This window comes from Peromyscus californicus, unplaced genomic scaffold, assembly GCF_007827085.1.
Source record: "Peromyscus californicus insignis strain IS unplaced genomic scaffold, ASM782708v3 Scaffold_16__1_contigs__length_79575227, whole genome shotgun sequence".
NCBI classification, from domain to species: Eukaryota; Metazoa; Chordata; class Mammalia; order Rodentia; family Cricetidae; genus Peromyscus; species Peromyscus californicus.
The window spans coordinates 54,929,727-54,956,935 of NW_026294458.1; the positions used below are offsets into that span (position 1 = coordinate 54,929,727).

Sequence of the window (27,209 nt, forward strand, 5' to 3'; positions counted from 1 at the left end):
GTCTGCCCAATAAACTGCTCCCTATCCTACTTGGCACCAGATACCACGCATCGTGTTTCCTTCTTTGTTACTGAGGCTTAGCAAAGTCACAAGTATAAAATAATCTCTCAAGGCAGTTAAACGTCTTTTTCTTCCCTCAGCCAAAGTAGAGCCCCAAACAGTACAGATGTGATTCATTTGCTAACTAGGTTACCGCTTGGTGCACTTAGGAGGAGAAAGCCTGAGAAACAATAACCCGGGCTTGAGGGACGGCAGGAACCTATCTTACTTCACAGTCTCTCCGAGATCTCCCAGTTCCTTCTGGAAAGCTCAAGAAGTTCCCTCCCAGTCTCTAGGCTGCCCTGCCTCAGAGGCCACAGTGAGGCTTCCCTGTGGGTCCCTGTGCGGCTGCAGCTGTCTGCCAGCTGTTTGCCTGATAGGGCTGCAGATGGGAGTTTGCTGGCAGTTAAGTCCTGTTTTGGTAATTAAAGGCGGTTCATTACTGGAACTAACATGTGGCAAGTCACAGCACAATGAGAACAGAGCGATTGATCTCAAGTGGAGCATGCTTCTCCAGGACAGGGAAGAATGGAGCCTCCTGGCAACTGCAGAAGTTGTTGCTAGGGTCTTTGTGCCAAGCGGATCTGCCCTCTTCTGTAATGATGCTCACATTTGCAGTTTCCTATCTTCCTTTAACCAAGGCACGACAATGCTATGGCATTTTCTAGCCTTGCTAAAAAAAAATGGTTCTTACATGAATTTAAGGGCCTTAGAAATGATCCTTTACTATTTTAGATTTTTCTGAGATTGTACTGAATATTCCTTTTTTCAAAGTATTACGTGATTTTTCCTTCTCTTCTTCAAAGTAACTAAGCTCCACATTGTGAATAAAATGTCAAGTATCTGTTTTGGGGGAAATCATATATAATATTTAAGTATTTGATTACTATATGCCACTTCATCTTTGAATTCTTAGCTATTTGTAGAGAAAAATGTATAGGGAAGAGCATAATTCTAGGTTATTGATTTTTCAGTTGGCTTCTATCACTTCAGATACCTGATCTTGATATCATTGTTATCATTGATATCTTGTTATCATTGGTTGTTCTAGCAGGGTTTGATGACAGGGGACTAGAGATGTGAAATCTGTTAATAGGTGGAGGGGAGCAACGCACCGGAATGAAATTCAGGAGAGAGCCGCATAGATCGGCATCTTAGGGCAGATGCTGTTCTTAGGGAAGACAGGTATGAGGAAATTAAGAGGGAGGCACAGATTAACGCTAACTCCGTAACACGTGCCCCGTAGTCCTCCCAATCCAATCAACTGAAGGTGTAGGAGAACACAGAGACACACAGGCATGTGGCTGACAGTCCACCATTTATTATTAACAGCTGGCTTGCCCTGATTTCAGCCCACCCTTGATGCAATAACAGACCAGCCCAAGAACAGCTAGCGTGACAAACAGTTCCTGTGCCTGAAAAGTCCCAAGGGACTTAAAATCATTTTAAAGGTTCGTTGAATAAGCTAAGGCCTGCTTCATCTCCCCTCGGACTTGTTTCAGAGTCATAACGAAAAATTAAAGTAATTCTGTGAGATTGGGGGCTCATCTGAGGAAAAAAAAAATAATTACAGACTCTGTGTTCATGTTATACACGTGGATCTGAACTACGTTAAGTGGGAGAGTTTCGTCACACAGTATCTTCTGACTTAAAACTCTCCAAAAATTAGTTTAGATAGAGCTACCAATGTTCAAAGATCAAGTCCATTCCAAAATCAAAACACCACAGTAACTGAATAATTGGGCTACTTCAATCTGCTGAAACTATTCAGGAACGTCATCTTTTAATTATTATTATAAACCATAATTTTATAGAAACAGTGGTTAAAAAACACTTTCTTAAAACGCACTTTTCTCCTTCTTTTGTCATTAAGTATATTAGTTCTTCTGGCAATTGATTTTACCTCTACCTCCCTTCCCCAAGAAAATGAGCAATTTCATTGTGCCCGAAACATTCCAGTGGACAAGTACAAATTATATGTATTCAGTGATTTAATGGAACAGTAGAACACTAATAGATCGTATCTGTATTTTATTGTATTTTAGGATTCAGCAATTAAATAATAAAAAGGCACTCCAGAAAATATGTCCACAGCTCATTTGTTTCAGATGATAATCCATAATGCAATTAATTGCTGTAGGAAGATTGCTATTAATGATATGACTTGTAAAATTCATTTAAGCTTATGTTGCTTCCTTCACTATGTACTTGGCAGTTGAACTGGGCAGTTTTGGGCCTTTTTCTCTTGTGTCAAGTTGTGCTTAATGGAGAAAAGTGCACGTGTGTGTGTGTGTGTGTGTGTGTGCACGTGTCTGTGTCTGTGTGTGTAATGAATTGTAGGATAGTAACGGAAAATATTGAACTCCTGAATAATGGAAAATGCGATGTAAAGGGTCAGAAACAAAAGACCTGTATTTTGTTTCTTTTCTAGGGAGTCAGGGGCACAAGAAAGGGGCACGGACACCGAAGGCCCCCAAGCAGGGCGGAATGAACTGGGCAGACTTGCTTCCCCCTCCCCCAGCGCATCCTCCCCCACATAGCAACAGCGAAGAGTACAGCCTGTCCGTAGATGAGAGGTAAGGGGGTCGCCACTGCGAGAGGTGCAGTCTCCGAGCGTCAGAGCAGACAAGTCGGGGTCACCTGAATTGCCAAAAGGAGATTCCTCGGGTTCACAAACACCAGCCTCTAAATCAAGCAGAAGGACTTAAGGGCCCTCCTCGGGGAAATCTCAAATATGACTTAAGGTTTAAGAAACTTCCCTAGATCTGAAAGTTAGATATGTGTATTATGTATACACACACGTATTTATATCCACACATACAGAAGCTCCCCCTGGGGCTGTCTCAAATATGAATTAGGTTTTAGGAAGCTTCTTTGACACACATATTATATGTACACACTTGTGCCCAGATGCTAACTACTGACATATGTGTACACATGTATGCATGTATAAAAATAGTGTGTATACATGTAAGTTCCTATGTGTATAACCATGTATACACGATTTCATGATATTTCAAGTAAATTCATATACTCATAGAACCACTGAAGTCAATGTCAAAACAGTATGTGATGTTAATTTCATAAGATTTCATGGAACAGAAAAATCCCTGTCCAACAGTGTTTTCATAATACCTTTGTGGGGGGGGGGGGCATGTTCAAGACAGGGTTTCTCTGTGTAGCCCTGGCCATCCTGAAACTCTCTCTGTAGACCAGGCTGGCCTTGAACTCACAGAGACCCTCCTGCCTTGGCCTCTGCCCCTGCCCCTTCCCCCCGACCCCTGACCCCTGTCCCTTCTTGTGCTGGGATTAAAGGAGTGCACCACACTGTAAAATGGCCGTTGTACATTTTCTATTGTCAGTGTCTCTGGAAACACAAATACTTTGCAAAGTGTTCTGTTATCGTCTGTATTAAGTACAGCAGGATGCACAGCTGAGAAGTGGACTGTAGGTTCATGTCCAGGTTTGTGAAAGTGTATTCTGTGATGTTCATGCCATGACGAAGTTTTCTAACAATGGATTTCTCAAAGCACATCCCTGCCATGAAGCAATGCCTGACAGGGTTAGAATGTCCTTGTCACGTGTTAAATTTTCCTAAAACAACTGCATCGATCTATACAACTCAGAGTATACTGCAAAACACTCTTAGATAATACTATACTGTGCTACAAATGGTTTACTTAGAAGTTTCAATTTTGCAGAACCGATTCTCAAAGCATTTAATGAGTATAAATAAACCACATGGTAAAATTTAGGAAGCAAGTATGCTGTTTTCATTTTCCAGAATCTGTCACTGGACATGGTACACCAGACAAAATAAAAACTGCCTCACCGTTGGCATCAAAGGAGAACCTACCTAACCGAGAATAAACAGCCAGAAAGTGTAATCTACCTGAAAATATAGTCTTTTCAGTGACTAGAAATAACAGAAATAAGGCTTGATCAATTTATTCTCCACCAAGAAAGGCTTTAACGGTTCCAGCTCTGCCCCATTTTCCTCTTTTCTAATAATATTTAAAGTGTATTTAAATGAGGTTCTTATACAGAAAATGTTTATAGACAATTCTCATTATGTATAACTAGTGTGCTGGTAATGCTCAGTTTCTGAATATGAACACCTAGAGGGAAGTAGGAAGGAACTCCCAAGAGCCTCTACCTCACTGATTTTTGTCAGTGCATCCTCTTACTTTATGGGCATTTTGTTTAAAATATTTCAGTAAACATCTGTTCTTCCTCCCTAACGTGATGCTCACAGCCAACAGTACTAGATCATTTCTGAGCATATTCACCTCTAAGGGACATGATGCCCATCTCTACCTGCCTTAGTTCAGTGGTACTTGGGCACCTCCATTGCATATCACAATAAACAGGGAAATCACCAATATTATGCAAAAATCAAAAGAAGCGAAAGAAATTAAGAAAGAGCTCGGAACTATGAAAACTGTTAGGGGGGTGACTATGTAGGGTATAAACATGAACTCCTGAAAACAGGTGTGTGTGTATATATATATATATATATATATATATATATATATATATATATATATATATATAATTAACCTCAACTGGGAACATATGCAGCAGGTGGCTTGATTTGGGCCCTCTGTGCAGATGTGAGAATGACCATGAAAATTTCACCAAGGCCGATTTTGTGGTTGCATATAAATTTTACTGAGTCAGTAAATTCTCGAGCACGGAATGTGCACGTAACAAAGATCCGTTCAGCTGTTGTTTTTAAAAGTTTGTTGTCCCAGCTATTTTAATGTAATAGTTAGTATACACACACACACACACACACACACACACACACACACACACACACACACTTAACATGAAGTTTATATAAAGAAAGAAAAAATAAAACAAAACCTTTAAACGTTGTCATGGCACCCCAAAGAGGATGGTTTTGAATGGGAAGAAGGAAGGCGTCCTGATCAAATGGCAGTTGTTCTTAACCTTGACACATGAGAAGGTTCTGAATAAAGAACGGGGTTTATGGACACTGGGACCACACAGAGATGTGGACTCCTAGAGAGCTAACAGGAAACACATGGAAGGGAGAGAGGAAGCTGAGAAGGCAGATGTTAACCAGATCGGCAGATCCTTGAGTATCTTGCCTTTGCCTGGGCATTTTTACTTTTTATTGTTTAAGCAATTAAAGAATAGTTCTTTGCTTTGGAGTAACATGAGTGATCTGTGAGTGGTGTACAATTAATTTTGCAAATTTGGAGCAACTTGAGGATACTGAAAAAAAAGGAGTGATCAGAAGCAGAGAGATGAATTGAAAAGTTAAGGCAGTGGCTGTTAGCATTTCCAGCATCCTCTAACCACTTCCGGGTCCCAGGGCTGCGTGTGAGCAGTCAGTGGTCAGGCAAAATGCTTAGTCGCCCTAGGGTCTCACGTAGTACATACGTCTTAGGTAAGCGCATGCGCAGCCTGGCTTCATCTATGCGCCTTCCTGTTGTGGCTGTGAAAGCCCCTATACGCATGCACTGGGCTACCATTAAAAGCAGACTCTGCCTGCCCTCTGCTCTCTCTCTCTCTGCCACCCCCTTTCCGGAGGCTGCCTCCAAGAACCCCTTGTGTCTTCACACCCAGAAATAAACACTTAAAGTGGGTTTTATTGTACTTTGTGGTCCCTTCTCGCCGCCGGCAAATACAACAGTGCCCCCATACCACACACACAAAGAACTAGACTCTGGAGTTTTTACAGAGAGGACAGAGATGAGCTGGGGAATGGTTTGATGCAGAAGAGAGAAAATGGGAAGGATACGACTCTGTAAGCTGTTCAGACACGAGAGCAAATTACTGTGCTTCTTGAGAACAAAGGAGACGTAGACGGAAGAGACAAAGGCTGTCTTATTCGAATTAGAAAAGTAAAAGAATACGCAAAACGACCACAGTATTGGAACATCAACTCTTCTGACTGAGGGAAGCCAAACGGGTGGTAGAATGTGGGTGAAGAGAGGGCTAAGAAAAGCAGCTGCGGCGATGCATGCCTGTAATCCCGGTGGTCAGGAGGCTGCCGCCAGATTGGGAGACGGAGGCTAGCCTGGATTATAAAGCAAGACCCGGTATCTCTCTGAAATAGAAGAAGAAAAAAAAAAATAAAGGGAGAGAGAGAATAAGAAAAAAAGTATGCAATTTATACAGTATAGTCTGTCTCTGCCTTTGAAGGGAGTGAACATGCCCCAAAGAGAGCTTGCTTTCCCTGTCTGCATCCTGATGCCCATTGCAACTCTATCTTGGAGGAAAAGGCTTTTATTTGATTGGCCAAGGCCACTGTGTTTTACACTCAACATCCTAATTACAAACCAGCCGCCTTGTATTCAACTAAAGAAGCAATACTTCTTCATTGTAGTGTCAGAGGAAACATGGGTGGTGCTGGACTAAATAACTTGCGTCCCTTTGAAAGGGTTTCTCCCAGTTTAGAACATCACCTTGGGCTAGTTGCTGTTGTGGAATATTATTTTAAGGTGTGTTACTTTTGTTTATGTTGCATTTGTTTAACTCCGTGAAGCTGCGTTACTGTGCCTGTCTAAAACACCTGATGGTCTAATAAAAAGCTGAATGGCCAAGAGTGAGTCAAGAGAAAGGATAGGCAGGGCTGGCAGGCAGAGAGAATAAATAGAGGGAGAAATCTGGGAGGGGAGAGCAAGGAGCCAGGGAAGAAGGAGGACGGCAAGGGCCAGCCACCCAGGTACCCAGCAAGCCATGGAGTAAGAAACAAAGAAAGGTTTACAGGCATAGAAAAAGGAAAAGTCCAGAGGCGAAAGGTAGACAGGAGAATCTAAAGAGAAGCTGGCTAGAAATTAAGCCAAGCTAAGGCCGGGCATTCATAAGTAAGAATAAGCCTGTGTGTGTGTGTGTGTGTGTGTGTGTGATTTATTTAGGAGCACGGTGGCGGGCCCCCAAAAAAGAGTAAAAAAACAAATGACAACAATTTGCAGTACATTTTAAATCTTTGTCTAAAGAACTTATGAATGACAAAGCCCAAATGCCCCAAGTATGTTGGAGACATACTATGCAAAACTATTTCCTATTGTAAGACTCCCCGCCGCCCCTATACTATGCCACTGTATGTCCTGATAACTTCTAACAGTGAGCTGTTTCCTAACAAGGAGGCTTTAATGAGACCCAGACCTACAGATCTGAAAGCCATTGAGCGCCAGCACTCTCTAATACAAATAGCTTACTGTACGCTCTTACACTTTGTTGTAGCTATGACCAAGAAATGCCGTGTCCTGTGCCGCCCGCAAGGATGTATCTACAGCAGGATGAGTTAGAAGAGGAGGAAGATGAAAGAGGCCCCACCCCCCCTGTTCGGGGGGCAGCTTCTTCTCCAGCTGCTGTGTCCTACAGCCATCAGTCCACAGCCACGCTCACCCCTTCGCCCCAGGAAGAACTCCAGCCCATGTTACAGGATTGTCCAGAGGACCTTGGCCACATGGCCCACCAACCAGACAGGAGGTATGTTCTCACTACCTAGCTGCCTTGCTGGCCAAGCAGAATTTCTACTCCTCAGAGATAGTTGTTGAATGTTGTACTATGAAATAATTTTTGAGGCCCATGAGCATTTTCTTGGGCTATCAACCCGCACAGCGTATGGGCACACCAAGTAACACTCTTGACTCTCACTGAAAGGTTTCCCAATCCCAGTATTGAGTTTTTCCGCCAATGCAATAAATCAGATCAGGCCGATTTCAAAGTCCAGGTTTAAGGAGCAAAGCACCCCTGGGTGATTCTTGGGGAAAGAAAGCAGGAGAGACATCACATGGCAGGTCTAAAGACCATGTCTTAAATACCCTGTAGGTGTGGTCTTGAGCATCTCAGGGGGAGGAGCTGAGCCTGGGCAGGCTTTCTGAGAGGCAGGGTCTGGAATGAGAGGTGTGGGGCCAGAGCAGAGCTTCCCAACACTCAAGTTAGCTGAATTGAACCCCACTGACTAATAACCAAAAGATATTGTACTTAAACATTCACCCACTTATGCTAATTAAATTCATGAGCACCAGTCTCATTGTGAATCCTGTCCTTGACGGTGAGTGTTTCAGGCTGTAATTTTTCCTATATATGGACAAGATGCCTCTTTGGTCTGCAGAAAAAATAATTTTCTCTGGTCATTTTAAGTCCAGTAAAATATCATTTAAAAAGGGTTGGTATATTTATTTTATGTTGACTTCAGATAGCTTTATTTTGGTTTAAATATCGGGCTGGAATATTTCAGTCCAGGCTACAAACAGGACATGTGTGTGTGTAAATATGCACATCAATGTGTATGCTTAGGCATTTTTTTAATCTATTGAGCATCTCCAACAATCCATTTTATTACATACAATGAATATGCATGTCATTTCTAACACATAAAAACTATTGCTGAGCCTCGTTAGTTTTTTCTCGTTGATGATTTTGTTTGTACTATTTTATTGCCCTTGACACATTATGTTATGTCTCCGTTCCTCTCCTCATCCCTAATATCCTTTGAAACTCAACACATTATTTGCCTCAGAAGATTTTTCTTCAGTATTCTGGAACAAAACAAATTCTAGCCTGTGCTGCTTGAATTTAACCCGTAGATTAAAACACAGTTTGCAATGCTTATTAAATATCTTAAGAACTTATTACTGGATGTAAATGACATGCTTTCTCTAAAGAAGATTTTTAAACCTTCTTATGAATGATGGGGGTCTCTGTGTGTGTCGAACTGGGTTGCCGTCTATTTAAATTAATAGTATTAATCCTTGAAACTAGATGAAGATTGAGAACAAATAAGGCATCTCTTTTTCCCTATTAAGGTCACAGACCATCTCTGCTCTTCTTATTAAAAGCAAATGAGGCGCTAATAGACACCATTAAGCTCTGAAATACCTCAGCATTCTTTCATTCTCTAAAATTACCTAAATTTCCTGTTGCCTAGCTACACCCCTGGGGGGGGGGGGTTGCCTGTGGAATCACTGTCTTCCAGACTACTCTCCAGCCTTTTTACTTCTTTTGTTGTTGGTGGTGGTTCATTCGTTTACTCAGTTACTTGCTTATAGTTCGCTTTGTTGAGACAGGATCCCTGTGTATGGTCCAGGCTGGCCTTGAACTTGCGCTGGTTCTCCAGACCTCCCTAGTACAGGAATTACAGGTGTGGGCCCCCATCCCCTACACAGTCCTTTCCACATTTCTTTGAAACAAAAGTGAGTTCCACTTCCTCTGTCCTGACCTTGCCTCCCAGTCTTTCTCCAACCCCTGACTTCACTGTTAACTCTCTGGCCTTGAAAGTTTCTTCTCCTAACCCTCTCTTCTCATTCCATGGTCCTCGCCTTTACTGTGGTTTTAACTTCCACCTCCCGGGTGCCTCTTCGCGCCCCTTCACACCTTAGCCCTCTGCCTTCGTCTTGTACTATTTTGCTCCATACATCTGCATCCCGGTCTTTATCTATCTCAAGCTTTCTGCAGCGACAGCGTTTTATGGGTTGTTCTGGGAATCAAGTACAGCCATGTAAGTTAAGTGTCTGGGACAGACAGCTTTCAAGAAATGGTATCTTCACCCTATTAATTGATTTACCCACTACTTGTACTCTGACAACTGTCCGATTTATTTAACCATCCTAGACTTTTTTTCCTGAGTATTGCAATATTTTCACGTGTTCCTTGAGTGTAGTGGCTGTCTTATGTAGAATGATCAACAGCCGATGTATGAGGAATATAATAGCCAAGGTCATATATAAAATTAAAACAAAAACCTCTGCCCGTTGGATGTCAGTGATTCTCCCGTTTATCCTCTGTTGTTTTCATACCATTCTATAATTTCAGTTACCTACCCATTTCTGTGGAGGGGCCTCAAAACAGCTTGACCACACAGCAGCCATGACAGGCTTAGGGGCCTAGACACAGCTTCTGTGACAGGCTTACTGGCAGGCAACACCCAGATCCAAGAAAAGCCTTAAGCTGACAACACCCAGGGGGATCCACCCAGGGATGAGGAAGTGCCTGATGTCCCAAACATTCCAACCAGTAGATAAGATGGCCAGATCTCCCTGAGTCTACCACACACCTATTTTTGTTTTACAGATACCCCTAGACAATTGTCAGCCAATCAGGGTCCTGAACCCTGGAAATCCCCTCACCCCAACCTCTGCTTTGATAAAAACTCTGCCCCACCTGAGCTCAGGGCTCTCTGCTCTCACCGTGTGTTAGACAGACAGAGGGAGCTTGAAATAAAGTCTCTTTGCTTTCACATGCGGGATTCAGTCTCTGTGGTGGTCTTTTGGGGGTCCCTGAGATCTGAGCATAACAGTTTCCTTAAATGCTAAACTTCAAAATAGCTCTTGCCATTTTTCTGTGGTTTCTATTTCTCCAGGAAGGCTTCAGCCCAGCCCCAAACAAAAGCAAAACCAACAAAAATTTTAAAAATCTCCCAACCCCTTTGAAATGATCTCCCATCTCAGTCTCTTCTCTTTTCCTCTCTCTCCTCCCCCCCCTCCCCCTTCACCCTCTGGATCTTCCTCCCCTTGAGTCAGCCATTACAGCTTAACACAGTGTCCACTGGGTCTCCTCCCCTTTGCTCACCTTTCCCTCCATCCCGGAACACACTCTCTTCTCTGCTTAGTTCGTTTGAAATTCCCTGAATTTATCTTAAGGTCACAGCACAGGCCTTGTACCTCCTGTTATTTTATGACCTGGCAAGCCTGTCACATCCTTACAAGTCGGGCTGTTCCCTGTCCAAAGCTGCGCTCTGGTTGCCTGGGAAAATCCAAGCCACTTTTTTCCTTTAAATTAGTCTTTTAGTTTTAGAGATTATAGTGCAATTACTTCATTTCTCCTTCCCTTCCTCCCTTGAAAGCCTCCCATATTTCCCTTCTTGCTCTTTAGCAAATCCATGCCCTCTTTTTCCATTAATTGTTGTTGCATGCTTGAGTGTGTGTGTATATATGTATATATATTTCTGAATACATAAGTGTACCTTGCTCAGGCTATATGTTACCTGTATGTATGTTTTCAGGGCTGACCATTTGGTCTTGGATTGGTATGTTCTTCCCCAGGAAAGACTATTTCTTCTGCTCTCAGAACTCCTTAGCTTCCTCTGTTTCTTTGTGTAGGGTTGTGTAGGCCTCTTCAACTTTCCCAATCCATGTTAGATCATCTATTGGTGTCCTCCTTGTTCAGCTCCTATTCAGACAGTCATGTTGGTGTGACATGGGTGTAGCTTCTAGTATTCCTAGCAACACAGTCTCATAGGAAATGCCCTCATTCTTGGCTCCTACAGTCTTTCCACGTCTTCTGCTATGCTTCGTGAGCCTGAGGTGAGAGCATGAACAGCTTTTTTGATGCTCTCAACAAAGTTTTCTTCACACTTCTGTTGCCATGCTAATCAGATTGCTTGTTGCTTTGGCATTTATATCTGTTCCTCTATTTGAATGAAAAGCCCTTTGAGAAGAGAACTCTGAGTCTGAATTTCTCAGTGCTTTTTCTACTGTTTGGGAAATGCATTTAAATACATTTATACTCAATGATTTGAGAGCTATCAAATTCAGTCCATGAAGGTATATAAACTTGATTTCCAGGAGCATCCCTAGACTGGACACTGGACATTGATAAAGTCAATGAAAACTCACTTTAAAACATTGAGAGCACTTATTGCTTTTTGTAATAAACATGTTCTATATGCTTATTATAGATGCTTTCAAAATAAAAGTCTACTTTGGGCAATATAGAAAACAGAAAAGAGCCAATAATCTATGTAATCAGGTAATCATGTTAAGAAATTCAGTAAGGAGGGCGTGGAGGAAGGATAGGGAAGTGAGATGATGTTATTATTTTATAATCTCTGAAAATAAAATAAATCAGATAGTTACACAAAAAAAAGAGCCTCGGAAGCCCTTATCTCTGCATATTTTCACATTGCCTTCAGTACCATCTGCAGTTTTCCTTCACAACCTGCTGTTTCCACTGCGGTGTGTTTTCTATGCTGATCATCTTTAACATAGGTATTTGTGCTCAATGTACCTCACGATTTATTTAACCTGTCCCCTAATGTTGGTGTTTACACTGTGTCTGCCTTTTGAGTGAGTGAACGATGATGGATTCTCATCTGGAGTTAAATCTTGAATGCGACCTCTGCTTTTCCCCTTTGCCTATTCAGATGTCTGTCTGTCAAACAGATGTGATCTGTTTTGCATCGCCCTGCTACTTCATTGCTGATGCACTCATTAGAGACAGTTATTTCTCTACAGATCTCGTTTTATGTCCAAGTATACCCATCTATCCAAGTACTTGTTCTCCTGAAAGTTTTTACTGCCTATATGTCACTCTGGCATGTTACCACAGTGACACACAAGACACCAGTCTTACGGCAGTCATTCTCCCTTGACTACATTGTTGTTGTGTCCCACTACAAGGTCTTGTTGCGTGGAGTTGCCCCTTGCTCGGTCAGAACCACTGCTATAGACTCTGCTGAGGCATTTTCTTACAGTTCAGACTGCTTAAAGTCCTTCAGTGACTTCCTATCTCCCTTAACATAGAGACAGCATCCCCGGGACAGCAGTCAGGACCCTTGGTGACCTGGTTGTCAGTCACTTCATCCCTACCCACTGTCACTGCCTTTGATGTCATCGTTACATTTCCTTCACTTCAGGAATGAACTCTAGTCTTGCTCACCCCAAGATTTTTGCATGTTCTAAACTACCCTCCCAGAGCACCATTATGTCTCCTGTTATGCCCAGATCGCGGGGTACCCCAAAAGACCACCATGGAGACCAAATCCCCGCATGTGAAAGCAAAGAGCCTTTGTTTTCAAGCTCTGGGGCTTGGTCTGTCTGTCCCACACAGCGATGAGAGCAGAGAGCCCCGACTCCAGGCAGAGTAGGGGTTTTTATCATAGCAGAGGTTGGGGTGAGGGGATTCCAGGGTTCAGGCCCCTGATTGGCTGACAATTGTCTAGGGGTCTCTGTAAAACAAAAACAGGTGTGTGCTAGACTCAGGGACTTCTGGCCACCTTATCTAATGGTTGGAATGTTTGGGATGTTAGGTACTTCTCCATCTCTGGGTGGATCCCTGGGTGGGGTCAGCTTGTAGCTTTTCTGGGATCTGGGTGTTATCTGCCAGTAAGCCTGTCACAGAAGCTGTGTCTGGGCCCCTAAGCCTGTCATGGCAGCTGTGTGGTTAAGCTGTTTTGGGGCCCCTCCACATCTTCCTAATATCTATGTGTCCTTTAGACTCAAGAGTGAATATCACATCCTCTTTCCCTGTTACCTCAATATGGATTGAGACACTTCTGGGTCCTATACAAACTGTCATGGAGCCTCTTTAATGCCGCACCGTTTCTGGGCATGTGATTTATTGCTTGTGTCTTCCATGCCTGTTTGAACTGCCACGTCTCTTTTATTCACCAGAACTCATAATACAATGCTGAAGTTCATTCTTCTATTGCTGTCTAACAGGCGTTTCTAAAATTTGGTAACCTGGCACAACCATTTTATAGTGTCTATAAGTCCAGAATTCTGAAAAGATTCCTGTGGAATCTCCATCTCCAACTTGGCTGTTGGGGCTGGAAGCTCTCCTGTTGAGTGACTTGCAATCATCTCATATCTGTGCTGTCTCAGGGTTCTGGGACTCCTCTCTGTTGCCATTTAATTTTAGCTTCCAGGTTCTCACCCCTCAGACTAGGCTTCTCGTAACAGAGTCGCAGGAAATCGGCACTTCTCTGGAGGCAACTGACTTCAAGTCAGGTCAAGAAAGTTGTCAAACTAAGAAGGGCCACATTGAGGACTGGGGCATATCCTTAACCTCTGACGTATTGCATTGTTCAAAGAACTCATGTAGCCTAGCAAGATACAAGATGGAAATCTTTTTCTTGATGGGAGAGTAACCAACTCTCATTTTAGAAGTTCATTTGGAGTAGGAGGTGTTGGTTAAAGGGCTCTGCTGCTGGCCGACGCCCACGGCAGCCATGCCGGTGGCGGAGGAGAGTGCTGATCATCGGAAGAATCACAACCATGGTTACCTTTTAGAGCTTTATTGGGAGCGGGCGGGGGGGGGAGGACAGATGGAAGGAAGGAGCAGAAAGGAAAGAGAGGCACACAGAGGGCCCACCCGCTTTTTAGGCTGGGACACCATCACAGACTGATGACGTAATTAAGGACTGAATCCTTACATCCCAGACTTTTGCTTATTATAAAAAAAGCAGGTAGATGGGAATAGGGGCATCGTTCCTCTCAAAAACTGCTTCCAGCTGACTTTTGGACGTCGTTTGGCTCTGGGGAGAATGGAGAAGAAGAGTTTTCCGAAGTAGACAGGCGTTGTGGGATGCTGTCTGTCATCTGTTTGCTCTGGAGACATGTATCCCTCTTGGCTGTGGCTGGGAACTTTCTGTTTGACAAGATGTTGATGATCTCTAGACTCCGGTTCTGTGGTGGTCCTGTACCATTAGCTGAACAGTGAGTTAGAACAGGGAACTGGGAAGAGAAAAGCTTGGGGTGCATGAGAACTTATTTTTTTGGAATTAGGGACAAGACAAAGATCAGGGCCCTGTCTGTATGCACGTGAGAAACACAGGCAGCACGGCACCAATGTTGGTTAAACGGTGCATTGCTCATGACTGGCTGACGCCCAAGGTGGCCATGCCGGCAGAGGAGAGTGCTGATCGGAACAATCACAGCCATGGTTACCTTTTTTTTTTTTTTTGATTTTTCGAGACAGGGTTTCTCTGTAGTTTTGCGCCTTTCCTGGAACTCACTTTGTAGACCAGGCTGGCCTCGAACTCATAGAGATCCGCCTGCCTCTGCCTCCCGAGTGCTGGGATTAAAGGCGTGCACCATCACCACCCAGCCATGGTTACCTTTTTAAAGCTTTATTGGGAGAGAGGGGGAGAGAGAGAGAGAGGGAGAGAGAGGACAGATGGAAGGAAGGAGCAGGAAGGAAAGAGAGGGACGCACAGAGGGCCTACCTCCTTTTTGGGCTGGGACGCCGATGACGTAATTAAGGACTGAATCCTTACAGGAGGTATTGTTATGAACATATTGAAAAAATATATATATATAGTCAAAAATATATACATATTTAACTTGTATTTGTTATATATGATTTAAAATCATTATCTATCTTAAAACATAAAGTGTTCCCTCTAATTTTTTTTTACTGGTAATGTTCTCATTGATTTAAATATCTAGCATATTTGTCATAATAGGTAAAGTAAATGTTAAAATACATACATTCATTGATTTTTATGCTTACTGGCTAGGGCATATATAAATCCTATGATATACATTAAGAAAAGTTTAGAAGTCGAAACATTATAACTTCATGCCATTTAGTAAGAATGGAAAGGCTCACCTTGTTGGGCTGAGGAGAGAGTTTAGCTGGTAAAATTCTTACCTTGCAAATGTGAGGACCTGAGTTTCACCTGCAGAATCCATGTAAAAACGAGACGTGGCAGATTCCTCTTGTTATCCTATCCCTGTAGAGGCGAGACAAGCTTCCAGGCCAAGGAGTTTAGCCTGTTTTGACAAACTCCAGACCAGTGAGAGACTCTCAAAAACCAAGGTGGATGAAGCCTGAGGAGCAATACCCAAGATTGTCACTTGACTCCATACACGCACATGTGCTCCCATGCACACACACACACACACACACACACACACACACAAAGAGAATCAAGACTTGAATTATAAATATTGTAATTTCTCCAATCAATTGCCAAGATATTCCATTTATGTCTAAAACTTAGTAGTTGCTTAAAATTCCATTTTTTAGTCAATTACAATAAAAATAATGTGTTTAAACATTGTTCACATCTGTTGTTTCAAAAGGTATCAGGTGATGTTGCCTTGCTACAGTTAATATTTAACAAAAATGTCCTAAACAATGAAAATAACATTCACATATGGGCTAGGAAATTTACCGGTATTATTGATATACACAGCTTGAATTTAGTAGTATTAGGAGGATAAGAAATTCGAATAAAAAAGCAAAATTAAATGTCCTTTTTACAAATAGTCAGGAGATGACAGTTAATTACACAGAACATTTATGCTACGTTAGCGTTTGAAAAAAATCTCAAAGGTTTTTCCCTTTTGTGTCTTGGTTGGTAAGTGTCGTATGGTGAACTGTAGATACACCTGCTCTCATAAATTAATGGAATCACTCCCCTTCCTCTTGAACATATTTATGGAGGCATCATTTTTGCAGCAGCCTAGGCTGCTGTGAGTTGCTGGCATATACTTTTACATTATTTCATGAGACATTGAAACCCCTGAGGGGAAGAATCTAGAGGGTTGAGGTTCATTTGCGACAAGCCCCATGTGAGCGCAGCATCCTGAAATAGCTTTTTGTTTTCCAATAGAATATATTACATATTTCAAACTGTACATGTTTATCACACATTCCCTGGGCTGGCCTTATTTACAGATGGTTTGAATAAATTTTTCTGCCTTTTCTCAGAATTTGCATGGTTTGTAGTTAAAAAACCAGCCCCTGTTGAACATGAAGGTATTTTTACCCTCCAGAATATAAATTCTCCAAGCACAACAATATTGGCATCCTCTCATACTGGAGTTAGCAGTTCCATAGCAATTTATTGATGGTCAAAATAGTCCCCTTTGTGCTTAGAACCCTAAGATGTCTTTAAAAAGAAACAAAAGTTGCCTGATTCTTGTGGCTCTGCATGCTGACAAAGGCTGTAAATTAACTTTTAAGTACACAATTTTATTACACTCCAAATGAAACAATGGTTTTCCTTCTATGTGTATAATGCATTCCACATTGGAGCAATTATCCATATTAATCTTTTAAATAACTTCAGCTTTGACACATTTTTCATATTTCTTCTAGTGCCACACACACAGATGAATTAAACCCACCCAGAAATGAAAACTAATCCACTATACTGTAGGACTATGTATGTGTGATATGTGTGTATGTATGTATGTATGTATGTATGTATGTATGTTAGTATATATATGTAGATATACAAATGTATAAAAATGTACTTACTTTGTGTGATATTATGTTCTTATATGCCTATAATTATTTTGTATAATGTGTTAATTTTCATTTCTCAGTTTGTTTGTCTATACATCCATTTATAAAAATGTCTCTCCTTCGCCTATGTAAAAAAATGGGATGTGGGGAGGGGAGCCATTACCATTCCTAGAAGGAAAAGTGGTAGCCTTGGAAATATGATTTGGTTTCAATTCTGAACTTACATATAAGCACTGTAAGAATTTCGAAGCCTTTGAATTTCAGTATACTTTTGTGTAAATGATAACTTAAAAAAGCAAACCAGTGAGTTCCAAGAATCAATTAACATTGTAAAATATGGCTAGCCAGTGTCTCAATGAGTTGACTGTGGTGTTTCAAAAGTCATTTCTTTTATAGTTTTCAATTTTAAGTAATAAAGTGAATTTATTGAAGTGTCTCCATTTATTGGGATCCAAGGCAGAAAATAGCTTACTTCAAAGAACTGCCAGAGCACGCTATAAAAGGTGTGGTGTGGAACTTACTTTTCTCTCTTTAGAGGAGACAGCCACATCAGAACCTGGTTGATTTTGACCATAGGTAGATTTTGACCACCTGCTATGTAGCTCTGTTCATTTAAAAACCTTAATCGTGCATTCCCAGACATCCTTTGTAGAGGGCTTTGGTGGCATGGAGTAGCGGCACATCTCTGCCACTCCTTTTCATCTTTTGTCCTCCCGCCTCTTCCAGTCCTGGGGGCAAGAAGAGAGGACATCCGCAGCAAATGCAAGCTGGTCTCCTCGGGGGACAGCACTAGACACTCTTCCCACTCTTCTTACTAAGTATTGTCATGACGGAGAAGGGGACGCACTGCCACTAACCCCCTTCAGCAGCGAGAACTTGGCTCTGAGACAGCATCTCCAGTCACCTGTAGTCTTTAACCAATCAGGCCACATCTTTACGTGGATTAGCACTCCTGCGTCTTCTCTCCAAGCCGCCCACCTTGTGGGGTTACCAGATGATATGCTAGATCCTAATGACGGCTGCCTTTTTAGAGCAGTGCTCAGCTGGTCAGAGTGAATAGTCCTTTCTTCTGAAGAGTGGAGGATTTGATGAGCTGCTGTCCTGGGTCATTCCACCTGACATTCTCCATTGCATTATCTCTTGTACCTGGCTCGCTGAACAGGACTACCTGTGTCTTTCCGTTTTGCAGGCATGCTCCAAACAAACAAACAAAAACAAAACAAAACAAAAAAATCCCTTGCACTCTTCTTTGCTAGGAACACCTTCTTTGTATAGTGTTGCTCTCCATTAGTGTCCAAATGATCTCCACTATCTCGGCCATCTTCAACTCACTGTGAATTATGGAACGACATACTTTTAAGTGGAGCTCTTCTGGACAAACGGCTAGGGCCCATTATTTATAACTCCAAGTATGGTATTCATATTGTTTTCTTCCTGTTTTGATTCATAACAAATTCTGGGACATGAGAAGTAAATGGCATTAACCTGATTGAATAGTCGAGTGGATAGATCCACACAAGCCTGCCCAGCTGAACACCACCGTTGAAAGGTAGAAATACAGTTAAGCATGAACAGAGAGGTAATATAACACTCAAAAGCAGTAGAGTTTAAAAAGAGTTCATAACCTTCAGTGGAACTCATAAGTGATTAAATCAGAGAAAATTGTTCTTGGATCTCATAGCTTTCCTTAATAGAATAAAGTCTAAAAGCAATTATGGCATATGCTGAATATGTATTTTTTAATCATATGAAATTTTGCTGAATGTTGTCAAGATGAATGACTCCATTTGCTCTCAATAGTAGGAGTTGTAATGAAGAAAAGGAAAGAAAAAAATCTGTGTAGAACAAACTGTTTCAAGATAAGTGTCTGTTACTTTTAATAATAATAAGCAACTGGGAATATTAGACTCTTTAGCACCGATACGATGTGACCCCAAATAAGGATTATCCTCCCCTTATTTTTAAGCAAACAGAATTAAATGAACAAACATGAGGAGTTTTAGAGAACCGAATGTCTTTTTGACTTGAATAAAATAATAGACCAGATGTGACAGTTAGTGTTAATTGTCAATGGACAGAAATTAGAAACACCTGGAACGCCTGTGTTGGGGGGGAGAGAGGAGGGGGCGGTAATCTTGATTGCACTAAATGGGGAGGGACGCCTCACCAACTATGGGTGATGCCATTCCCTGGATGTGACCCTGGACTATATAAGTAAAGAAAAGCAGCTGGGTGACAGCACCCATCCCTTGCCCTCTGCTTCCTGATTGTGGCACAGTGTCGGCAGCTACCTCAAGCCCTGGCTGCCTTGACTTCTCTGTCGTGACAGACTGTAGCTTTGAACTGTAAGTTGGAATACACCCTCTCTCCTTCACATTGTTTTTGTCTAGAGAGTCGCTGCTAGTCACCATCAGCTTCCACTTCCGCGTTAATTATCCCGCGTTGCGTGTGTCTTGAGTGGCGAGCTGAGCTGTTCCAATCTTTTCATCTTCCTGCAGGCGGCAGCCGGTGAGTCCTCCCCCACCACCACGGCCAATCTCCCCGCCTCATACTTACGGCTACATTTCAGGACCGCTCGTCTCAGACATGGATACAGATGCTCCAGAAGAGGAGGAAGACGAGGCCGACATGGAAGTGGCCAAAATGCAAGCCAGAAGGCTCTTGTTACGTGGGCTTGAGCAGACCCCAGCCTCCAGTGTGGGGGACCTTGAGAGCTCTGTCACGGGGTCCATGATCAACGGCTGGGGCTCGGCCTCCGAAGAGGACAACATTTCCAGTGGGCGCTCCAGTGTTAGTTCCTCTGACGGCTCCTTTTTCACTGACGCTGATTTTGCCCAGGCCGTGGCTGCAGCTGCGGAGTATGCCGGGCTGAAAGTTGCTCGACGCCAAATGCAGGATGCGGCCGGTGAGTCCTCCACACCCTTCACCCAGGGATGTGCCTGTTTGTCACTAACAGTGTCCCCATCACGGGTCCTGTGTGAAAAAAAAAAATCCTCCAGTTTTTCTTTCTCTTTTTAGGCTGCCTATAGAAAGCAAGGTTCAACAAGATGACTTGGTTTGAGTATTTTCTAGTTGTTACTAAGACTTTTAAAATGATTTATTATTTCATAAACGCTATATAAGCTGACTGATGAGAAACAGACTATGCTGTTGTTATGATAACCATAGCAAATGTATACATGTATGTTTACATATATTTCTGCATATATACACATATGTTTTAGGCAATTGATAAAATTTCTCTAAGGTTTAAATATATTCGATAAAATGAACTCCGTGCTTCTCTGCACATATTATAAATGGATTTTTATGCAGAAAGTCACTAAAACGAAATTCATTTTGATAGTTATATTAAATTGGCACTTCTGTAAGAGAAAGAAGAAAACAGCCAGTTGGAACACTCAGACCTTTGGGAAGTGGCTCCTTAGCCTCTTTTCTTTGCCAAGGTTACTTGTGATCACAGTTCCTGATGGAAGCTCCATCCGGGAGAAGTGTTATACGTGGACTCCTGGTTAAACCTGCTGCCCCCGTCCTTCACAGGAGGAAGGCAGGGCGGGCTGGCTCAGTTCCTGGTAGGTGCTTGTGTCTGTGGCTGCTCACACGGCAGGACAGATGAGGCTGAGAATCCCTCTAGGCCCAGCATCGGGTCTAACCTCCAAGGACCTGGTTCTTTTGACCCATGTCTGCCAGCCAGGCCCTAGTGTATGAAGGTTCCATGCTCCCCAGAGCAGAAGTACCAGCCTGGGAACCTGCACTCAATATGAAAGTCTGTGGAAGGACATTGCAGATTGAAACCGTAACACCTCTTTATGCCTCTCATCAGTGAAACTGAAAGATGTTTAAAATGTGCACACATCTTTTTTTTTTTTTTTTTTTTTTTTTTTTTTTTTTTTGGTTTTTTGAGACAGGCTTTCTCTGTGTAGCTTTGTGCCTTTCCTGGAACTCACTCTGTAGACCAGGCTGGCCTTGAACTCACAGAGATCCGCCTGGCTCTGCCTCCCGAGTGCTGGGATTAAAGGCTTGCACCACCACCACCCAGCATGTGCATACATCTTAAAGCATAAGCGTTTCATATTTTTAATCTAATAGTTCGAAGAGCAAGTTAATATAAATGCATATTATTTTCCCTTTCCCTGTTTCACTGATATAGCCTAGTATAATGAATGTACTTATTTTTAAATTATTTTTACGTAATTCTTCTTCTCAACTCTTACTTAGAGCAGAAACAACAAGAAAATAATTGAAGTTGCAATAAATATCATATGGTCTTTGTGTAGAATATATATACGTGTGTGTGTGTATGTTATGCGTGGATGTGTTTGTGTGTGTCTATATTGTGCATAGGTGTGTGTGTGGGTGTGTGTGTGTGTACTTGTATCTGCATGTCTATATTTCTGGTAGCCAAGAAAATACAAATAGTTGAGATAAACAATATGAAATGAACATATTTCAGGAAAAGAAAATATCATCGTAAGTCAATTATTGCTGCTTGTTGTCTTAATTTCCACAGTTTAGTAACTGTCACAGTGGGAGCTTCCCTTGCTTTCTTGAGGTATTGCCCTGATCATTACTTTTGATCAGTATAGAATATATTCATAGATACTTCACTTAAACCACAAGGCCATCTCTATACATTTATTCATCACGTAGAAAAAGATGTCTGATATTTATCAATACGTTATCACAGCATATGTACCTACTTCAGGCTTATGTTTTCTAAAATTCAATCAAACATTCTTTTTCCCAGTCGCCCCGCAATGTAGTAATGTATGCAAGCCTAATTAACTTTATTAATAAATAAATAAATAACATCTAATTCTATATATGTTTTACCTTAGTTTTTAATCTTCTGTAAAGAAATAAGTACATGAAATTAAGCATCTCAAGCCACTATTTTCAGATTGCATTAATGGCGCGTTTCAGCTCATTAAGTCAACGAAACATAGGAATAATGTTGAAAATTCATCTGTAAGCGACCTTATGCCTCGGGGTCTTTGAGCAGTAGATGGCCTTATACAATGGAATGAAGAATGGTTTCCATCTCCACTCTAATTCTCTATTTTCATGGCTATGTAACTTTAATTGTAATAGTCTCCATCATAGCTAAAGAGAGTTGGGTTGAATATTTTATTGTATTGTAATTTAGTAGCACTTCTGGTTTCATTTGGCTCATAATTATAATGAACTAAACATGCACTGGCCTCTGCCTATTATAATATTCTTTCAAGAAATGGTGGTGCTTGTCATGTGACTTGAACTTAATATGAATGGATAACCCAATCACATTGCTTCTCACTTGGCTGCATTAATGTCCATTATTTAACGTGCCTCGGTTAGCACTTCTAAATGTGTTGATTTCAATGTATGTGGCTTCTCTTGTTTATAGCCAGAGGCCATGTCTGATTCCTGGGTCTGTCTGAAGTTTCTTGTGGTTCAATAGGAAGCAGTGGATTTCTGGATGGAATTGCTAGAAGCCAAACTACTGTATGTCAGCATAGCACTGAAAGGCTTCCATTGCCATTCGAGATGAAACACACTGCACCTGTTATAGTATATCATTTTTGTAAGGGCCAGGGACACTGATGCCATTGAAATGAGTCATGTCTGCTCTGTAAATTAAGTTCGCAGTACCACTGGGTAATGTTGTCTGTCCAAAACTGACCATCACCCACACGCTGGAGTCTTGGAGGGGCCACTGAATAGTGAGGATGGACAAATATCTTAAAGCAGAAAAAACACTGAAGTACTTTTGGGTAGACTACATACGTAAGCTAGATCAATTTCAGAACACTTACAAAGAGAATACCCAAGAATGTTACTGAGTTATCAGGGTTCTACCTTCAAAGAATGCCATAAACAGACTTAATTAAAATAAGTGTAAAATTAATCCAGTGCATTTTTACAACATGAATTTGTTAAGGAATCTGATTTTTCCTCGTCAAAAAGCAACAAGCATTGAATATATGGTGCAGGAAAACAATAACACTCTTGTTTTAAGAGCACGTTAGTGATGATAGTTGAGAAAATAACTGCAGTGTTTCCCTTATGTAAAGATGATCGGGAACTTCAGCAGAAGAATAATCCCGTGGTTTTTAATGAAAAGAAAAAGATTAACAGTGCTTTCAGGGCGTTTCCTCTAGTTAACATTAAATAGAGGGGGGAGCTCATTGTTTGGTGGCTGCTAAGTATGTTGTGAGATTAGGGATTGTTTCTAGGTTGAGTGTTGAGCTCTGGCTGTTTCTGTGGTCCTGGACTCCAGTGATGAGCCTGCCCCTGGCTTTGCTCCTCAGGCCGCCGCCATTTCCATGCCTCTCAGTGCCCTCGGCCCACGAGCCCTGTGTCTACAGACAGTAACATGAGTACTGCTGTAATCCAGAAAACCAGACCCGCCAAGAAACAGAAACACCAGCCAGGACATCTGCGCAGAGAAGCCTACGCAGACGGTAAGTCCATTGAAACGGGTGAAAACGTCTTTGAGGCTCGCCATTCCCCTGCTTCTCTGTGGCTAGTGGATGTATGTGTTCACTGACTTTAGAAACTACATTGACATCCATTAAGAGTAGCCTTATATTACTTACAGGAGTGAAATCCTTCCACATCTTGTCTTTAGCCTTTGCGGTTTTCAAAATGGCTGGTTAGGAAATTACATAAACATTTTTTAAAGTTTTTATTTTACGGTTTCACACAATGGCTGTGACTCTAGTTGATGTCATAACATAGGATTAACCATTACCAGGTCCACTGATCAAAACTCTAGAATGTCTCTATTTTCTTCATTCTATCTTTTAAAAATAATTTCACACTTCAACAAAGAGCAGTCAATGTACTGGGATAATTTTGGCAACCATAGTGGTTTTACAGTTAGTCTGAGCACCAGAAGGCAGGCACCTCAAATCCTTTTCTTCATGCCGTCACATGCGTTATGGACTCTCGCTGAAGAGGGTACACTTGTCCTCTCAAGGGGGCAGAGGAGGATAATACAAACATTGTGATGTTGTCTAGAGAAAGCCTTTAATGAAAGCGCCTCAGGTGACCCGGCATTTATTAAACTGCCACCACCTTCTCATTTTATAAAACAACCCCTTGGGCTTTATTGGAAATTCATGTAAGAGAAATTCTCTCGGACTCACCCATCTTGTCAAGTTTACTGAATGTGCTAAAGGGGTGGGAGTGGGGGTGGGTGGAGGAGAAGGGTGTCACAGGCACTGTCCTCACCTCCTGGGTGTCCGCAGCCACAATCTGATTAGGACTTTCCTTCCTAGTCAGCAATTTTTCATAAAGGCCATCATTTGCTATTATCCTATGAAAGCTTAATGTTATAGATCGCTATCCAAGGTTATGGGGAGGGGCCTCTTGGAGGTCCTTTTCCCTGTGAGTCTTGCCACTTGACAGAAAAATTTAATACAAAGCTCACAGCCTGATGAGCACAAGTAATTTTGCGATGAGTAGTTGTCCATGCCATTATCTGGAGTTTAGGCAGAATATTTCCTCTCACTAGCATCCATCTGATACTAGACTGCATTAAACCCTGGCGTGACACAGTGCACCTGGGCCTCCTGGCTGCTGCCCAGGACTCGATCGTCGGTGAAACTGAGCTGTCCGAACATTATCTGATTTTGAAGGCTTATTACAGTGGCTCTGTGCATGTTGGCCTCCATGAAGGGACAAATACTAGGTGTAAATCCTCAAACTCTACAGGCCGTCTTACATTTATGGGACTCCTGTAATGGCATTTTACAAGTTTTATTGCTGTTTTGTCAATGTTTATTATCTGGAAGACAGGATTCCTCACTGGAAGGCTGGTCCGGTCCGACGACAAGCCTAGATGTAAACACATCTAAATTGAACACATATGGAAAAATCTGGCCTAAAACTTTTGTGTAGATCTTTCTACCTCTTATTTATATGTATTTAGAGAGAAGTGTGGCCTTGAGTGAGGCCTCCAAACATGCTTGAAATGGGGAAGGCTTGCTACGTTAACAAGCACAGCATCACAATTATTTATTATGCCATTCTTGAGAACTCTTAGCTGTATTTGTGTCCTGCCGTCTACAGGACTTGGTTTTGATGTATTTGAACACTAAATATGAGTAATCACCAATCCTTGAGTATAAAGTATGAAATTGAATGATGAATCACCAAAATTATTTTTTATTTAACTTCAGGAATCCAAAAGAACTAAGAAACTATTGAAATGTGTAATAAAAAGTTAATGTGAAATGTTATTTGGATTTAGAATAGGTCATTTCACAAAAGTGGTCATGTCAATTATCAGTGCTTCCTACAGCGCAGAAGGAAATAGTTTTCTGTAGCTCATGTGAATAAATACTGGAGAAATGAGTCAAGCTGGTTCGAAGTTATAGCTTTCTCTTCCCTTCAACATGGGGAACCATCCATCCTTAAGTTATGATTGCCCGACTGTTGCTTCAGTTCGTTTCTGAAAATTTCATTGAAAAAGCTATGTGTTATTTATACCTCCTAAAATGTACGCTAAATATTTAAAACCATAGAATTCAGATCTCTCTTAGTGCACTAAACAAGAAATACAAACTATCATACTTATATTCACACACACACACCACACACACACACACACACACACACACACACACACACACACACACACGCATACACACATACACACACTCACATACACTTTATAATTCTGGTACTCAAATCCAGGGTTTCCTGCTCCCTCTACCATGATCCATACCCTATCACAATATGTGTATACTCTTGATAGCAGCTATGAAATCGAGATAAAAGTGATTTTTCTCCAAAAACAATTTTATCTAATTATTGTACTGCATTTAGAAAATATATCTGAAGGGCTGAATAGATGGCTCAGTGGTTAAGAGCATTAGTTGCCCTTCTAAAGGACACAGGTTCAATTCCCAGCACCCAAATGTCAGCTCACAAATATCTATAAATCTAGTTCCAGGGAATCTGACACCCTCATGCAGACATAATGGCAGTAAAACACCAATGTCCATAGAATAAAAATAAATACTTTTTTTAAAAGAAAATATGTCTGTAGATCATATTATGGAGAATCCCAGTAACAGATACAGTTTTTTATGCTGTTTTATAAGATTGGTGGGTAGAAGAAAGCATTTGAGATGTCTTTTGTTAAAATCTAAATTAAGCATATTAATAAAGTATAGAGGAGTAGGTGATTTTTTTTTTGGCTTTGTTTTTTTGCCTTTTCTGTAAGTGCAGGGTATTGACTGGAATGGATGAGTCTAGTTATTATGTATCAGTTATGAGAACACTGTCCAAAATGGGTGACATTCTCAAGTTTATAGCATCTTTGCTTTATAAATATCACCCAAACTTCAATTTCCCCAGTTGTTTTCTAAAGCTTTCAAAAGAATAAACGGGACCTCCTTCTGGGTCAATAAAGTGTAGTTTTTGAGGATCCCTCTTAGCTGGTCTATCTGTTGCTTCATCTGTCACAAAACAGTACCACAGAATTTACAATGAAAACAACACCCCTGCATTTCCTCAGAGCTCTGGAGGGTAAAGTCCAAGACTGAGTTTGGAGCAGGGCTGCATCCTTCAGAGCAGGGCTGCATCCTTCAGAGGCGTCCCTCCTGTGACTTTTACCTGACTCCCCTTAGTCTGTAAGTGTTCTCAGAACTCTTTTTATATGAGCATTAGTCTTATTGGATTGGACCCCATCTAGTAAGCTCATTTGAATTTTATTGCTTCTCAAAAGACTCCAGATACACTCACGTTCTTAGATAGTGGGGGTTGTGACTCTGAGTGTAGTTTTGGCAAGGACATAATTCACGGCATAAGAGCCCACCAGCCCCTCCAACCTCGTGACCATGTCTTGCCCTGTAGGTAAATATAAGGCTTCACGAACACCCAGGGAACACTTGCCTGCAAAGCAGAGTCCGAATCCTCCAGTTCTATGAACAGGACTGATTATTTATTTATTTATTTATTTCACGTTTGCCACCCTCAAGTTTAACCCAGATGGAGGATAGGATTAAAATATATGAATATTTATTAGCGGAAGTCTCGCAGAGTTAGAGTACATTTCTAGAACCTTCTAATAGACTCTTCCCTCCCCCGCTTTTCAACCTTCCAAATACATTTGCATATTTGATTTAAAAGCCAAATCTATAATATTTCTTCAGTCCTACTTTTCATAAATTATAAATTCACCATCCTCTTTAGAATGATGTTATTTTGACTTGATT

General features: G+C 41.5%; 1 protein-coding gene across 10 annotated transcripts in view; it reads left to right on the plus strand.

Annotated features, from left to right (window-relative positions):
- The window catches only part of Robo1 (roundabout guidance receptor 1), a 1,006,112-nt gene that overhangs the window by 961,967 nt on the left and 16,936 nt on the right, over positions 1-27,209 (plus strand). For all 10 annotated transcript variants that reach the window (XM_052740989.1, XM_052740992.1, XM_052740990.1 and 7 more), the window contains 4 exons: positions 2,471-2,615; positions 7,261-7,509; positions 19,500-19,906; positions 23,292-23,444. In XM_052740989.1, coding sequence (XP_052596949.1) covers positions 2,471-2,615; positions 7,261-7,509; positions 19,500-19,906; positions 23,292-23,444 — 954 coding nt within the window. The remainder of the gene's footprint in view (positions 1-2,470; positions 2,616-7,260; positions 7,510-19,499; positions 19,907-23,291; positions 23,445-27,209) is intronic.